Consider the following 17,433-nt stretch of genomic DNA (forward strand, 5'->3'; position numbering starts at 1 on the left):
TCCAACGGGAATTCAGGATCGTATCAGCTACACTACACTACGAACACGGTTGTTTGTGTACTTGCGCGGGGACAGCGCCACCGTTGCTTCGTTTCGGCTACATGCCAGGCGCGTGGACGCGGACGCTGTGCCGAGCTCGGCTCGCACGGCGTTGTCGGCGCGCGTCCGAGCGAGCGGCCTGTCCCGGCTGCCAGCTCAAAACCGCGGCGCGGCGAGTGCCGAGTGCATGCATGCACGCTGCCCACTGCCCAGTCCATCCAGCCTGGAGCCACAACTCCGTCGCCCCGCGCACTAGACACTTGACACGCGCTAGCCACCACGCACGGACGTCGACGCCGCGCGCATCCACAATGCTAACGCTGAGATTCGACGCCGGACGTACGCCGGCAATTGAATAACCGACGACTCCACCGCACCTGCAGCCTGCCCGGCCGATCAATTGAGAGCATCTTTGGACTTTTGTGCGTGACCGACCTGGCCGGAGAACATCAATGTCATACACTCAGCTGCCCATGCACTGCACCGGCCGGCCGGCGGCCGGGAGCCATCGAGTTGTGGCTGGCCTCGGGGACCGCGGCGCGGCAGCACATGGACGCGCGCGTGCGCCGTGCCACGTTGCGCCCGGGGTGAACGGCTTACACGCGACGCGACACGGTGTTGCTTATTAACCGCGCCGCGCGTCGCGTCGCGTGGACATCCCCTCGCGTGTCACCAACTAGCAATCACATGCGCGCTCACGTGGAGGCCCGGTGGCCTCGCGCAGCAGCCTTTCAAATTTGGAGAACGAAGACGCCGTGCCCATCTATCGTGCGTCTCGACGCCGCCGGGCCGACGGGCTCTCGGCTGGTACAGCTCGCGCGTCTTCTCGGCACTCGGCTGGGACAGCGCTCGTGCGTCTTCTCGGCCACTGCGCCGTGTCCTTTGTCCCCTTGCGCGCCGTCGTCGTCGCCAGGCGCGGCCGCCGTGGCCGAGCGAGCGAGTTGTTTACCAATCACGTCCCCGCGCCGGGCGCCGGGTAGCTTCGCGCGGCACGCACAGGCGGCTCCCGTCGCGTGCTTTGTGCCTTTGTTTAGTCGGGAGCAGGCGGCCGAAGCGCGCGTACGTGTCCCTCTCGGTTCGTTGCCGTCGGAGCTCGGGAACCGTCCGTGCGACTCCTTGCAGCACCGACAAAGCGGACACTTCCGGGAACCGATGCGATACATGTCATGTCCGGGACTCTGGACTCTGGACCCTGGCGGTCGGTTTCTCACCCGAACTGCTACGGTGTGTACGCCCGTTGACATGCGCCAGAACCAACTTTTTTTCCCCCGCTGCTAGTGCTAAGGCCTAAGGCTATGGACCAGCCGATTATTTAGTACTCATATACGAACAGTTTCTTACTAAATTTTGTTTGGTATACAGGAGCGAGCTAGTACTAGTAGTTAGCAGCTACCGTGGTCCAATTCTCACTACTCAGAATCAGCACAAGTACCTCAACTAGCTAGTTACAAACCTAAAACTTCAGAGGGGCAATCTCCCTCTCCAAGGATTTCGCATCCTTTGCGTGGCGGCTGCTTTCCGTGCTCGCCCATGTACATGTCGGGCGTGGCTCTGCACTGGCATCTCCTTTGTACGTACATCTGCTCACTGCACATGGTGCTCATATCAAGGCTAAGATCAAGACGCTTATATTAACTAAATCATCGAGGCAACGCACACGCTGACACGCTTCATCTCCTGCCGGTATATTGTTTTTTTCCTTCCATTTCCCGTAACTTAGGAGGCGTCGAGAGGCGTTGCCACATGCTGCTGCTCACTGTCACTGGCACGATCTGCAACCCCGCCCTCTGACAACCGTGAGAGGTTGCGCGTTTCTTTACACCGAGGCTGCGCGCGCCGCGCCAACCCCAAAGTCAGCTCGCCGCCGGCGGTGCAGTGCACCGCACTCGGCGTGCGGCAGTGTTCGCGACAGCGCGTCGCGAGGTGCGCCGCAGGGAGACGTCGGAGTCCGCGCGATGCGTTCCTAGGACTCGATCTGCTCCGCCAGTCACGCTCGCTCCTTATCTATTCTACACTATCCATCGTCAGGGATTCCGAGGCGGCGCCACTGGGCATCCGCGGTGGCGGTGCGGTTTGCGTTGGTGGCTCGTGATCCCGGCCGGCCGCGGGAGCTCGCCTTGGGATTTGCTGCCGGAACTGTCGACACCGACCAAACCCGGGCTGACACAGCAGGGTTTAGCTTGGGATTTAAATTTGTTGCGAGGTTGACGATGCGATGCGCTCAGGATTTCATCAGCTGCTGCGCCGTGCGCCTGTGCTGCTGGCTGGAGACGCAAAGCTAGATAGCCAGCGCCGCATCTTCTGCGCTGCTTGCATTGTACGACGACGGGAGGACGGCTCTGGTGGTTTGTGCACGCATATGCATGGTGCGCGTTGTAGTAACTTGCATTGTGAGCTGTCCAGTTAGCACCTGGGTTTCTCTCATGGATACTAGCAGCGAGAAGCTAGCAGTTTGTTTATGCACGGCGCACTTTGCTTTCCTAGGATGTTACTGATCGAAGTTGTTAAATACAATGCCAAGTTAGTAGCTTGCACTACTAATGCCGTTTTCATGTGGTACATACTCCTAGCTAAGCTCTAATTCGGTTTCTATCCATATCGCACTGTTCGCTTGAGTATTCAGTATCATTGCTCCGGCACAAATTTCACAGTTATATATTGGCGCAAGTTTTAATTAGTTTCATAGTAGTCTCGTTGGACAAGAGACACAGCTACATGAGGTTATTGCTTGCCAAATTAAAGTATATATTTGTTTGATGCCATATCAATCTTTTTTTTTGTATAGGTATACAATAGTCTTCTAATACACCAGCAAGGCGATCAGGTTACTCTGCTCACTGCTATAGGTAAATCGAAATTCTGCTCCCGGCTGCTTTGCTCTCAATGCAGTGATCGAACAGCACCGTGGCACCATATACGTTTGCGTGGTTTACGCAAAGCACTCCATGCATGCAAATGGGCACCTGGATTTTCGTCGTCTGCAATTCTCTTGTGCAGTACTCGCCAATAGCCATGGTTTCTGATTCTCGCTATGCTGCGAGTACTGTACCAAAACACGCCATCCACCGCTGGCTGGGTATCGTATCTCTCCGGTGCTGTTCTTTGTCATCTTCAGGTACATGCACTCCACTGATGGTATAGATATATGCCGTATATACAGGTATCGGAGAGATAAAACTAGCAACTGGGAGGAAGAACCTGCAGGTCAATCGTCTTTCCATGCATCTGCAACCTTACCATTCAATTTGGGCTATACCACCTGGCAGCTTCTAGCACGCCCACAGAACAGTACAGAGAACCGTTTACTGACACTGCAGCTCACGTTCTTCTACGGCGTACTGTTTTGTTTATACGGCCCAACTTTGGTGGGTTTACCACCCTAACCAGCCAGCTAAACCGTTGACCTTCCCTGGATCGGGATCACCCGGACCCCGGCCGGAAGAGGCACGCAGGCGGCAGGCCTAGCCTAGCCGGCCAGTTTCCCCGCCCCAGACATGCACGGACGCTGTCACGGAGCAGCGCCGGGCTGGGGACGCGGCAGCCGATCCGGCGCCGACGCGCCGTCGGCATGGGCGCGTGCGCGTGGCTCTGCGGACTCGGGGCCGGGTGCGCGCGCGCCCACGGCGCGGCATGGAGGCAGGCGGGCGCGTGCGCCGGCGAACGGGAACTGACCGTCGTCTGCACTTGGGCCTTGGCACACCCAGCAGTGTCAACAGACACGACTCTGACTAGTACTATCTCCGTCCCAAAATATAAATATTCGTTGACTTTTGTTGATCATATTTGACCATTCGTATTATTCAAAAAAATTGTAAAAATATTATTTATTTTGTTATAATATGTTTTATCAACGTATATATTTAAAGTATATCTTAATTATTTTTATTTTTTCTCAAATTTCTTGAATAATACGGATAAAATATAATCAGCAAAAATCAACAAATGTTTATATTTTAGGATGGAGGTAGTAGCTACTACTATAGTACTAGCTAGAACGGGACGACTCGCGCAGAGACAAACAGGGATCCGGTCCAGTCACGTTCGCGCTGACTCGGAGTTGGAAATCGACTGAGCGCCGGCCGCGGCACGGCAAAGACCGCGCCCTCCGCGCGCTGTCCCGTCGCCGCCGGTGTTCCTGTGTACTCATGGAGCATGTTTTGTTTGTAGACCGTACGTTCAATTGCCTGGGCGATACGAGATCAGAGCGAGTAAAGTGAGAATTCTGAGCACGTAGACCGGTGCGCTGCGTGGTCGGGTTTTTTGCCCACAGGTACGGCGGGCTCTTTACAGCAGCAGTAGCTATCCTACGATCCAAGCACGTCCTTTTCACGACACCGTTGCGTTCGGTCGGTTCGTACAGCGTACTGTATCGTCTCTTCGACTTTAAATTAAGTCCCACATCGATCCTGCATCCAGATCTACCAATTCATCCATCGGTTCCGCGCAACCAACGTACAGTGTGTGTGTGGGGGGGGGGGGGGGTACCAGACTACAGACTGCCAATCGATCGCTCCCCGTGTTGAAGGCGTCGCCGATCCCCTCCTCGATGCAGATCAATCGAAGAAACTTCGCCCGGCTCGGCACCAATTGATCTCGCCCTGTCGGCCGTGCCCAGGCAACCATGCATGCATGAATGAGCCAGCCAGCAGGCAGCAGCCCATGACTTTGGTTATGTGTTTGTGCAAGTTGACATGTGACAATCAAGCAGTAGGATAGATGTCATCGACGTGCATCGTAACAGGAGAATGAGGATCCCACCGGCCAAATCTTGCAGCAGGTCCTATGAACAGTGCGCCAGGTTCATCTGATGGTGTGTCCTGCTCGACCTCTTTCCTTTCACGACGGCACAACAACCTGGCCGGGTTCTCTGCACGTACGCACCATCCACGCATGTCTAGTTGCATACATATATACACATCCTGACATCCTGCGTTGACATGGAAAGAATCATGCAGTTATTATTATTATTATTATCTATTCACCACCATGCATGCGCACACTGTAGCGTGGCACACCACTGCAAAGTGTGTGCCTGCCTGTCTGTGGGCCGGGCTACCTTGGACGGCACGCACCTTATCTTATTTGTGTGTCATTCTGGCCAGCATCGATCGATCAGCTCCATCCATCATCTATCTCTCTTACACACAGCACGCAAGCCCTTCAATCTACCGACCGTGGCGGTGGTGGGGAGGCCTAGCTAGCATGCATGTTTATTTGTTGGAACCCTAGACAGGGATCCTTCCATGAATGTGACCTTGATTTGTACGTATCTTACTAGCTTTCATGTTTATATCCACCGTCAAGGCAATACATAGCTGCTCTCATGCTTGTAGACTCGCAGGCCTCATCTTCTTGGTAAGTAAGGCCAAGCTGCGCACTGTGCAGGGTCCGTACGCCCACAGTAGTGCTGACAGGGACATCTTTGAAAGCTTGCTGTTCAATGTTTGGAGTGAAACATAGGTAGCCAAATGATGTGAAGCATTGTTCTAATAATTAGCCTTTGGAATATGACGAGACCAGCTGCTGTTACATCGTTGTGACTGCAGACAGTGCAGTGATCTCGATCTTCTTCTGCTTGTCTTTGATTCTTGGGTCAGTTGGATCCATGCCACTACAACTTCTTGAAATTGGATTTCATGTTAAAATCCATGCCATTGAGTGGCATGATTTTGAACATGAAACCCAATTTCACGGAGTTGTGGTGGCATGAATCGAATTTAACCTTGATTCTTTAGTTTTTCCCACTTCTGTCGTCGTCGTCAGTGCTTATCGCTACTCCGATCCAACCTTATCTTCGTTACCATTTGCTAGCTGCTAGATGTTTTTTTTTTGAAATAAAAGCTGCTAGATGATTTGTTGAATCGATTGCCCAATGAGGAGCACCAAACGCAAAAGGACAAAGTGCAGACATGCATGGAGAATATTTTCCACTTTGGAACATTAGGGTGCATGAAAGTAAAGTTTACTTTCGCCATACAGTTTATATATATTGACAATTATTTGACAGGTACGTACGTACTAGAATATTATTCATCTACTGTTCTATTGGTCATGGCCTTAATTCATGCATGGAATAATCATCCACGTCATCACCATCCAACAAAAGTGAAGTGGATGGACACACAAAGATTATTCCTACTAGCTAGTAGAAGATAAATTTCAGCCTCATGTATGCATGCATGCACACCACCAATTGTGGGCCGTGTATATATGCTGGATTCGAGCACGAATATAGGTTACCCGGAAAGCTTTTGGATTTTTCTAAAAAAAATAGGTCGAGTGTCATGCTCGAATAACAGTAGTGTCCAAATGAATAATCATAATTAGCACATGATTATTGTTACTGGCGACATGCCTGCTTGCATGCCCAAGAATAGGATGCATTACCAGCAAAAACGAGCAAGACGAGTTGGAGCCGGAGCTGTTTCCACTTGGTGACGTCATACCTAACCCTGCATTCCACGATCAAAGGACACGCCATAATGATTGGTGATGTGATTTCAGACAGAACTCGTGCTTGGGGTACCACAAACAGTGACAGTCTCTCACATTGATGTTCTTTTGCTTGTTGCTAATTCAAGTTAAAGTCCATAATTTAGGGATGGATCGATGTAGTGAAAAAAAAAGAAATGAAAAAAGCTACACTTTTTTCTCACTTCTCTATTGATTTAAACATATATATGTCTAATTTTCCAACCCCCCTCCCCTTCTAATAAGAGTAGTTAGGTTGTAAAAAGAGCGATTCTTTCGTATAACCCATGTTGCTCCATGTTGTACATGAGAGCATAGATTCTTCTGCTTTGTAGCTAGGCTTCCTAATGACACTACAACCAGTAAACAAAAACCCAGCTGATAATTAGTACTAGTAGTAGATGACAGCGAAAGAGCACTTGTCCGATCCTTCTATATAATTTGTACGGTTCAATTAAGGCATTCACGACCGGTGTTTCTTCTGGCCCTTTCAGCAGAAGTTTTAACGGATTAGTGGTATATATTTTGTCACTGTCAAAGTGTAGCTATGCCAGCAAAGGAATAAATTGACTGCTCTTCAAATTCAACGGCAGAACACCAAAGATGGATTCTGACTTGCTTACTTATAACTAGGTGAAGAACGCGCTCCGCCGCGTAGGAAGAAAACATGGAAGAAAACTGAAAAGGGAAAAAATTGAGGAAGAAAAGGAAAATTGAGAGGAAAAAAAGAAAACACGGCACCGCACGGTGGTCGACGTCACCGGCGTTCCCGCCACCCGCGCCTCTCCCTGGATGTCGACGCTGCCGCCCGCCGATCCACCTCGACGCTGCTGGACCGGATCTGCCGCCCATTGCTTCACCTCGACGTTGCCAGCCTAGATTGGCGGACGACGGCGCCGGAGGGCGAAGCAGACTAGATCCGCCACCGGCACGCCGCCAGCCAGAGGGGCAGAGCGGACGGCGGGGGTTAGAGGGGTGGCGACGGTGGGGGTCGAGACATGGGGAGCTCGGGAGGGGGCGGCGGCCAAGGACGGCAACCGACGGCAGTGGAGGAGGGCGAGGGGCAAAGGGCGGCGACCGGCGGCGGGGGCGGATGGCAACGGGGCGGCGGCGGGGGATGCTAGGGTTAGGGTTAGGGAAGGAGGCGGGGGAGGCCGAGGAGGGTGCGCCGCGGGTTGAGGGGGGAGGAGCGTGGCGGGGAATGGGGCTGTTGGGTGGGTGGCTCGTGGGGGGTAGTTTGCAAAAAATATGGACGGCGGGTTCGAATAAAAAAACTTGAAGGGTCTATTTGCGAAAAAAACCAAGGAACGGCGTGGATCGATGTCCAGCAACAGATCGGATGGCCAGCGTTGCGCTACCTTTCTCCAAGGACACATGTCGCTCCGTGGGCAGCCGGGTGCTCCCAGTCCTCCCTCTCCATGGTGTATAGTATATACCATATTTTATATAGCGGTGACATAAAACTATGACAACTTGTCCTCTGAATGGCGCCTAACACTTTTTTCTTCAGATTATAATCCATTTTGTGATGTAAAACTGTCCAAGAACTGGTGGCAGCTGCCTAGCTCAGTGCTCCAAATTAAATAAGTGGTGCACAAAACTGGATGTTGTCTGATCTTTTGGAGGGTTAGGAGAGAAAAACTGGATCAGAAGATACATGTCTGATCAACTACTGAGTCTGCTACTCTGCTCATGTGCCGATACCGGAAAAAAATATCTTTTTGGGAAAATTCTCGTATTCTAACGGAGGTAGACCGAGACCGGGGCGCCGGATAACGAACTCTGAAACCGGCAAGCCCCCCAAAGAGCAAGAGCAAGAGCTTTCGTGCAGAGGATGACGTGGATGATAAACAAAACAGCACAAAAGCTAGCTGCAGGAGGCGCGTGTATGGGCTGGTTGCCGTGCCGCCCTCGCCCTCGCGTTGCCATCTTTGCCCAACCACGAATCAACTTTGGATCTGCAGGGTTGTTGGGGTTAGCTAGAGATGGATGCGTCCAGGCATCTGCTCTCATCTCTCATTCATATCCAGCTGGGTTCAGTAAACTAGCAGACACCTCGATCTACATGGCATCATCATCACTTTTTCCCCCCTCCCTGCTTGTGTAGCCAAACACGCAAAGAGGTGTTTCGATTAGTTACTGTGTGATGCATTTTTTACATCACTGCTGATTTTTTTTCTTTGCAGATTTACCATCCACATAATGAAGGCCATGAGGTCTGCTCAGATTGTTTATACCGTCAGAATGCACTGGCGGTGGTGTGTGCTCGGCACTACCCACTGCTGACCGGAACAGAGGAAGAAGCAGAGCAGCCCCCAGCCGACGGCTTGCCGCGGACCAAGTCGCCAAAGAGATGTCTGCAAAATTAGCGAGTCGCGTTCCTGTTTTGCGTGACCGGGTAAAAGTCTAAAAGAAACCGCACTGTACGACCCAAGGGGACCAGGCACAGGCAGACAGCGGAAGGTAGCATGTTAGGTGCATCAAACTGTTCCCCCACTCTGATGAACATCTTTATTTGGCACAAGCACCCAGTAATTGCCACCCGTTCCAAGCAAAACTTAGAAGGCACAGTGTGCCGCCGATGTGCTCCTATTCTGTTCAAGGTCTGACGGCCATGGCTAATCCAACCTCTACTGGTTACAGTGATTCTGAAACCGTCGTCTCTGCCGAAATGCAGAGCAAGTACAGTACTGTTGGTGTTACCATTTTACTGCCACGACTCGTGGCAGGCCATGCATCAGCTGCTGTGCGTGCGACCTCAGCACATCAATTTTCCACCGCAGCGAAGCAAGGAAAAGATCCCTGAAGCGGGTCGCATCTCAGGCAAGGATTACACGGGCAGATCGGTGCGCTGCAGCGGCGAGGCACCCCGGTTGCAGTAGGCCTAAGGCTGCGTAGACCCAGGCCTAGAGCTGCACGATTCAGGCGTTGTTTGGCAGGCCTCCACGAGCGACTCCTGCCAAACGGGCGGTTCGCTCTCGGCTCCGGCTCCGGCTCCGAAGCTCCAGAATACGTGCTCTCTGGAGCACTTTGGGGGAGGCGGAGCCAGCAAAACGTGGATCCGTCCAGCTCCGTGGAGTCGCTTGCCCCCTTTGCCCCCACGCGCGCAACACCTCGCGCCATCTCGTGCTGGCTGCAGGGGCCGGCGGGAGCTCGCGAGGGCGGTGGCCGACGGGAGGTGGTGCAGGCGGCAAGAGGAGGAGGCGAAGGCGGCCGGTGGGAGCTCGTGCCGGTGGCCGGCGGGAGCTCGTGGTGGCGGCCGGCACGAGGAGGCACGTGCGACGGGAGCAGGAGGCGTGGGCGGCGGCAGGGGGAGGAGCCGTGGGCACGGCGGCCGGCACCAGGAGCTCGCGGTGGCGGTCGGTGGGAGGAGGCGACGGCGCCCGGTGGGAGCTCGTGCCGGCGGCCGGCGGGAGCTCGTGGTGGCGGCCGGCACGAGGAGGCGCGAGCGACAGGAGGAGGAGCCGTGGGCGGCGGCCGGCACCGTGAGCTCACGGCGGCGGTCGGCCGGAGCTCGCGGGCGGTGGGAGGCGCGGGCGGAGGATGATGGGGCCGCGGGTGAGGTGGGGTGAATGGATAAGGAGGAAAAAAGAAAAGGGAGAGAGAGAAAAATAAGACGAGAAAAAGGAAAAAAGAAAAAATTAAAGAAAAATATAAGAAATGACAATTTAGACATTTTACAGTCTCAATTCAACGGGTGAGGTTGTTTTGCCAAATATTTTTTAAAATGACTCCAACTCTATTAGAAAAGCCGCTCCACCAGAAAAACCAGAGCCGGAGTTGTTTTTGAAGGAGCCGGAGCCCTGCCAAACAGTCCTGGTGCTGTTGCCGCAGCACGACTAACCAAAGAGAGAGATGGTAAAAGAAAAACAGAGAGAGAAAAAGAAAAAGGCAAAAAATACGTAGTTGCAAGGAGAAAAAGGAAAAGGAAAAAAAAAAGCGTGCATAAGCATTGGACCAGTGGCAGAAACGTCTAGAGAGAGGGGGAGGGAGAGGTGTCATCCGGGACAAATAAATCAGCCAAAAAAAGGGGGCAAATCTGCAGCATCACAAGCGATTTAATTTTGATGAGATCCATTTAAAAAAGAGCGGCAATTATGCAGTATTTTCCTCGTTCTTGGCTCTGTGCAGCAGCAGCGCATTTTACCTGAATAATCCGATTTATTTTTGCGTCTTCTAAATCTGGCGATGGTGATGGGGACGGACGGGGACCCCAGCCGGCCAGCTCCTCCGCCTCCACGTCCGTCGCAATAAATCGCCCGTCGTCTCCGATTCCCCTCCCTTCTCTTTGCCCGCGTCGGCTCGGCTCGAATCCAATCCCTCCTCCAATAATACACACCACCGGCACCCATTTGCGCCATGCCGCCGCGGCAGGCGAACACGAGCCAAGAACACGCGCGGCGGCGTCCCTGAGCCATCAGGCCAGCAAAAACGATTCCTTTCTCTCTGTCTCTCTTCTCTCGGATCCCAGCTCCCCAAGCGTGCGCGCGAATTCTGTCCTCTCGCCTCGCCCAGGTGACCTTCCCCTGCCAACAATTTCTTCCCTTTTTTAATCCCTTGTTATTCCCTCTGCTACGATCAAACTACTGTTTCGAGATATGTGTTGGTGAATTCGGCGGAGGGGAAAGGGAGAGGAAAAAAAAGAACGAAAATTTGTCAGCGTTTCTTGGCATGGCTGCCCGCTTTCCTTTAATAATGGCCGCGCGGTTGGTTGGATTGCCCGGCCAGATGCATTGCTCGGGGCGCTTGGGCCATGCAAGCTCCGCGATTTGGGAGATGCGTGCAGTTGAATGCGTGGGATTTGCCGCGATTTCTTTATGCTAATCGCCCTCTCCTCCCGACCCGTGCTCCCCCCGCGTCTGCTCTCCCTTTCTCGTCCCAGTTGCCGCCGAGCCAATTCAGCGCCGCTTTACTGTTATATAAGCGCATCCCGGGACAAGGGCTCTGAGATGTGTTTATTTCTCTCCTTTGCAGCGCCGTGCTCTTGTGCTAAAGATCCATGGAGGGGTGCCAGTTGCTAGTAGGCTGTAGGATGGAGATGGAGGAGGAGACGTTCTTTGACTCGCGAGAGGAGCTCACGGCGTCGCCGGCTCCCAGCCCGGGCCCGGCATTCCCGTGGTACGGCAGCCTCGACAGCGTGGGGCAGAGGAGAGAGCGGTTCATGAGAAGCATGGGCCTGGAGTGCAGCCCGAGCCCGCTGCAAGCCGATGCTGTGGCCACCGTGGGCGATGTTGAGAAGGAGGAGGTGGTGCTGCAGGAATTTGGGAGATTATGGTCGCAGTCCGATGAGAACGACTGCTCCATGTCGAGTTGGTCCACGGAGGATACGGGGAGCTATGAGGACGGTGTCTCTGATGACAATTCCGTGAGTGGATCCAGCAGGGATGATGCTAGCAGCAAGGTGGGCAGGAGCTTCAGTTCATTGTCCTTCATCCAGAGGCTCATGAGCCGCAGTGGTAAGCTTTCTGGTGTTCCCAAGGCGATTGAGAGGAGAAGAAATGGATGGCTTCGGAGGCTGGGCTTGAGGTCCAGTGTCCTCGATCATGGAGGCGATGAAGCTAGCACCAGCTCCTCAGAGAGTGAACAAAACAGGGGTGGAAGGTATGAAAGGGTCAAGGTCCGGTGCTACCGGAAGCGGTCAAAGGAATTGTCAGCGGTTTATCAAGGCCAAGTGATCAAGGCACATGATGGTGCTATCCTGACTATGAAATTTAGTCCTGATGGGCAGTTTCTTGCAAGTGGAGGCCAAGATGGAGTTGTCAGGGTCTGGGGTGTCACCCTATCTGAGGATTGCAAAATCCCCATGGACGATCCTTCCTGTGTTTACCTCAAAGCTCATCGCAAGGGTGGATTGGCTCCTGCCGATGCTGACAATGAGAAGAAATGCAAAGTCAAGGGTGTGAAGCAATCCGCTGATTCTGCTTGCATTGTGATTCCAACCATGGTGTTCCAGATCTCAGAGGAACCACTGCAAGAGTTCCATGGTCACTCTGGTGATGTGCTGGATCTGTCGTGGTCTAACAATAAGGTCAGTTAAAAGAAATGAGCTGCCCCCTCCTCATTTGTTAGGTCTGATTGCAATTTTTCTTTTGCCTTTTCTTTCTGACGATTGAAATTTGCTACCTTGCAGCATCTATTGTCAGCATCAACAGACAAAACTGTTCGCTTGTGGGAACTTGGATCTGCAAATTGTGTCACTGTTTTTCCACACAGCAACTTCGGTAGGCCTATGTCTCTTACTTCCTCATAAGTTTGCAACTTTACTTCTGAATTTGAGCTCACAATTTCCTTATTAAAATTTACTTTTGCAGTGACTTGCGTCCAGTTCAATCCAGCCTGTGAGAATCGATTCATCAGTGGATCAATAGATGGCAAAATCCGTGTATGGGATATTCCTAGATGCAGTGTTGTGGATTGGGTGGATATTAGGGACATTGTAACAGCGATTTGTTACCGACCTGATGGAAAGGTATGATTATCAGCATCCATCTGAAGTGGTTTTGGCTAACTTGTTGTCTCAATAGCTTGTGATATTAATCTTCTTTTCTATCCTTTGCATCCTGCAGGGAGCAGTGGTTGGAACCATTACTGGAAATTGTCGGTTTTATGATGCATCAGGTAAATAGAAAAAAAAACATGAAATATCTGCTACCTTTTCAGGATTTCTCTCCATTTACTTGAATGATATTCCATATATGCTTACTGAAATGGCATCTGTCGATACAGATAATCTGCTGCGGTTTGAAAAACAAATTGCGCTCAGTGGCAAGAAGAAATCTTCCCTTAAAAGAATCACTGCTTTTGAGGTAAATATCTTAACAAGAAGGAAGGCTTTTGTCGTATGATTACTTCATCACTCATTTTTTTCATTTTGATGCTTCTGGGTCTGACTCTTTTTTTGTTCCCATTTTTTCATGGCAGTTCTGCCCAAGCAACCCAAGTAAATTAATGGTTACATCTGCTGACTCGAAGATCAAAATTCTTGATGGAACCATTGTGATTCAGAATTATAGTGGTACGGTTCATATGCTTGGACTTTGTTTCTCTTGCTCTGAGCAATCATTACTTTTTATGTATTATGAACTCATAATTTTATTCATTTAATCAGGACTTCGAAGCGGATCCTGCCAGTCATTTGCAACATTCACTCCAGATGGGCAGCATATAGTTTCTGCTAGTGAAGACTCAAATATTTATTTCTGGAACCATGAAGACCAAGAAGAGGCTTCATTGAAACATGCAAAAACCATATGGTCATCAGAGCGCTTCCACTCCAACAATGCAGCCATTGCAATACCATGGAATGACCAAAAACCAAGAAACCCAGTTTCTTTTGCCTCTCAAATTTTGCCACCACAAGGTGACAATTTCTGGTGCATGAGCAAGGCTGTCAAGTGCAGTTCAGGCCGCAGTGAAGATTCTGCCGTCAACACTTTTGTGTCAAGATTTGCTCCTGGTATTTTCAATTTGAATCAGGAGTTCTCCACTGAGTCCACTTGCAGAAGTTCTGCTACCTGGCCTGAGGAAATTCTGCCTTCTCACTCAATTCGTGCAATTTTGGATGAGTCACAATACAAGTTCCTAAGGAACTGTCTCCAGAGCACATCAAACTCTTGGGGTCAAGTGATAGTTACTGCAGGATGGGATGGCAAGATTAGGTCATTCCAGAATTATGGCCTACCAGCGCATCAATGATCAGCTTGAGCATTTGGTGAAAGTATACGGCAGTTTTGGCACCTCACATGGCCTGAAGAGAAGTACCCGCTCCCCAGGTATGCTGGCCCAGCGTGTGGTTTCTTGGTACAAGACATCACATGCTCAGTGCTCCTGCTGAATTGTACATGGACCAGTGTTGTACATAATCAACCTGGTGGTCCTTGGAGATCTCCGCATCAGCGGTTGTTCATGGCAGGAACCGTAGATTGTACCTATTGTAGAAAATTTTCAGTGTAGATCAGATTTGTCCCCCCCCCCAATCAATTGCTCATTGATATACCACAGAAATGTTAGTTTCAGTTGAGTGTAAATCCCCCCTCCCATTGTATTGCGGGAGCTCAACCGGCAACTGTCAGATACATATGTTCAATCTAATATACAAAATTTGTTCATTTTTTGAAAACTTTGTCCCTGCTCCTTCTGTTTGTTCATTTGTCGAATTACATATGTGGGTGGCCTGTTAACTCTTTTCCGTTTCTTCTCTCTTTTTTGGGCGACAGGTGACTTGTTAACCTGTTTGGCATCATAAGCCTGTTTTATGTGGGCCCAGTGAAGCTGCTCAAGGGATTATTATTGTACCTCTTATGGGACCTTAAGGTGGTTGATCTTTGATTGGTTTGCCATGTTAGTTGCATCTCCAAAATCTGTTGAGGATTTGAGCTCAGACCTAATGCTATGTGATGAATGTGCAGCTATTTGTTTTATTTTCCCCTTCGCGGCTACTATCTGTTTCGAAGATATTTTCGCTCCTGCCTTTGATCTGATCCTTGTGGTCTTTGCCGATCTATAATCTGAGATTCTATCCTTCAAATTCTTCTGTCTATCTAGAGCCTCTATGTGGGATATGGTATTCAAAATTGTTTGGTTGGGGCTTTGGGCTAACACTCCATTTTCTGTTAGCACATCACATGATTTGTGAGGAGGTTGAGTTCCCTGCTATTCCTGGGCTGGCAAGGCTCCCAATGCAAGTGACTGTCATGCCATTCGTCAGGACGTCTCCAGATTCAACTCACTGAAAACATCAGAGACGCATTTGTCTACTCGGATGCCTCACTTGGATCGAGGCAAGGCGATCATTGATGGCCTATAAATTTTTAACAACTTGGGCCAAGACTGTCGTTCCTAATTTTGTCAAACACTAGCTTACTCAGTCTGCGTGATTGACTAATGTAAGTTCAATGCAAGTTACACATCATTTTTTGTTCTTTCCAGCTTCTGGTCCTGATGACGGTATAGTGATGCCATTGCTGACATCAAGTGCTGCAGCCATTTCGATTGATTTTCAGTGCAGGCAGCCCCATTTCAGTCTGGAGAAAAACTTCAGTTGTGCTACAAAGTAGTACAAACAGGGTATGTAAATCAGTGGTTTCTTCACATACTAAGATTGATTTCTGTCACCAAACAAACTGATATAATTTCCAGCCTAGCTGGACCAGATCACTAGGACATCAAGATTGAGCAATTATAGTCAACAGCACCTAGCTTAGAGCTGAGTAGTACTAGAGAATCAGTCAAGTTGCAGCCTCGCTTCAGCTTCAGACTTTGCATGTCTATTAGAGTCATTATTAGGTCATCGCTGATCTCCTTCACTAACCCTCTCTTAGGCCATACCTAAATATACATATTTTTTCTTTTACCTGCCAGGGCTGCCACTAACTTCCAATTCACCGGTCCTGCAATCACCTTTAAAGAAAAGACAGAGAAAGGTTCAAAAGGAAAACCGGTCCTGCGAGTCAGAACTCGACGTTGGAAAAGCCGGGAAAGCCTCGCTGCAGATTCAGAAACGAGAAACCTGTACTGGAGGCCTGAAGCCACCGCCAGCAAACGCCGCGAACAGTAGAAGAGAATTCACCGCGGCTTGGATTGATTGCGCTGCGCGGACCCGTGGCAGAGTGCTCTGAACATTCTGCCCGGGCCCGAATCATTGCGGCCGGTCCCAACCGGTGAACTCCCGAGGCATAATTGCATCGGTTTGCTGCAGCTAACCAATCTCATCTGCTGCAATTTTCAAAGAAAAAAAAATCTCATCTTTTGTTTTTTTAACAACAGATCCGTGCAAGGATGGAATAAAGTAAGATCAAATCCGTGCGGTTTTCCGTTGCAACCAGATTCCGGTCACGTCCTCCGTGACCTCGCCGCCGCCGCCGCCCGGGCGTGTGCCATGACGCAAAGGCAAGTACTAGGCAACTGGCCACCACCCCCGCCCCCCGTCAGCAGCGCAGCCAGATCGGCGCTCCCGGCGTGGCCAAATCCGAGGTGTGCAGTGCAGGGCAGTGCCGCACAGGAACGCCGTGGAGTGGAGCAGAGCACGGTAAACAAAGACCTACTACCCCCGCGGTGGCTGGCGGGCCGCGCCGCCGCGGCGGCACAGTGCCATCCAGCCCCCCGGAGCAGTGCCCCGGATCCGAGCGCTGTTGGGAGCTGCAGTGGAACGGCGTCTGGATTTGTCCGTGGGGGGCATCGCCAGCCATGTCGTCAGATGCGGACTGTCCCGTGCTGTAGCAGCAGTGGGAGACACGCTGGTACAGGATCCACAACGGCGGGTGGTGTGGCGCTCAGAGCGGTGGGCACGGCGGGGTGCTCGCATGGTTGCGGTTGGTTGCCTCCTCGCGGCCTCCGTTCGCCGCCGCCTCATGCGCGATGCGATCTCGGAGCGGATGGTGGAGCACTGGGGTAGTACCAGACTACCAGGCGACCGAGATGCGGCAGAGACAGCTCACTCGCGCACGACGCGGGATGATTCGCTCACTCGCGTTGGGTTTTGGGTTTTCCCATCGTGGACCCCCGCTAGGGTTCCGGCGAAGGGAGCAGTGGCGATGATGTGCAGCGCAGGTAGCCTGACAGAGCCGCCGAATTAAAACGCTTAATTAAGCATAACTGCCATTATTTGAACGCATCAGACGTGTTAGTTTAATTAAGTGTAATCTGACAGTCTGTTTTCAACCCACAGGCCGATCGAAACACACCAAAAATCTCGCACGAAGGCGAGCACAGAAGGTACCAGCATGATAAAATCTTACAAAAACAGTAAATAATATTAAAACTTTTATAAAACAGCTTTAAATTTAAAATTTACAAAAAAAAATAGCAGCGGAAGAGAATCTAACTTACGGAGCATTTTTACAAGAGAGTAAATAAAACAAACTAAATAAGTCGAGAACTACCGAAATATGAAGACAAGACGCCACATCGAGCCCACCGATGTGA

At 51.2% G+C, this 17,433-nt stretch overlaps 1 protein-coding gene across 2 annotated transcripts; it reads left to right on the top strand.

Annotated features, from left to right (window-relative positions):
* The first annotated feature begins 10,781 nt into the window (after positions 1-10,781).
* Positions 10,782-14,627, top strand: LOC120682302 (uncharacterized WD repeat-containing protein C18H10.05-like). Of its 2 annotated transcripts, XM_039964132.1 has the most exons (8): positions 10,782-11,025; positions 11,485-12,538; positions 12,641-12,731; positions 12,822-12,979; positions 13,077-13,128; positions 13,237-13,316; positions 13,432-13,525; positions 13,619-14,627. In XM_039964132.1, exons 2-8 carry the CDS (start codon positions 11,510-11,512, stop codon positions 14,203-14,205), a joined length of 2,091 nt encoding a protein of 696 aa, XP_039820066.1. In that variant the 5' UTR covers positions 10,782-11,025; positions 11,485-11,509; the 3' UTR covers positions 14,206-14,627. The 2 variants fall into 2 exon arrangements, with proteins under 2 accessions (XP_039820066.1, XP_039820067.1); XM_039964133.1 differs by lacking the exon at positions 10,782-11,025 and having other exon boundaries at positions 11,039-12,538.
* Positions 14,628-17,433: the final 2,806 nt, after the last annotated feature.

The sequence above is a fragment of the Panicum virgatum genome, chromosome 7N (genome assembly GCF_016808335.1).
Source record: "Panicum virgatum strain AP13 chromosome 7N, P.virgatum_v5, whole genome shotgun sequence".
NCBI classification, from domain to species: Eukaryota; Viridiplantae; Streptophyta; class Magnoliopsida; order Poales; family Poaceae; genus Panicum; species Panicum virgatum.

Excerpts from the sequence above, each read along its gene's own strand:
- LOC120682302 (XM_039964132.1), top strand. The coding sequence starts at position 11,510 with ATGGAGGGGTGCCAGTTGCTAGTAGGCTGTAGGATGGAGATGGAGGAG. Across the intron at positions 12,539-12,640 it reads TGTCGTGGTCTAACAATAAG|CATCTATTGTCAGCATCAAC; the intron begins GTCAGTTAAAAG and ends GCTACCTTGCAG. Across the intron at positions 12,980-13,076 it reads GTTACCGACCTGATGGAAAG|GGAGCAGTGGTTGGAACCAT; the intron begins GTATGATTATCA and ends TGCATCCTGCAG.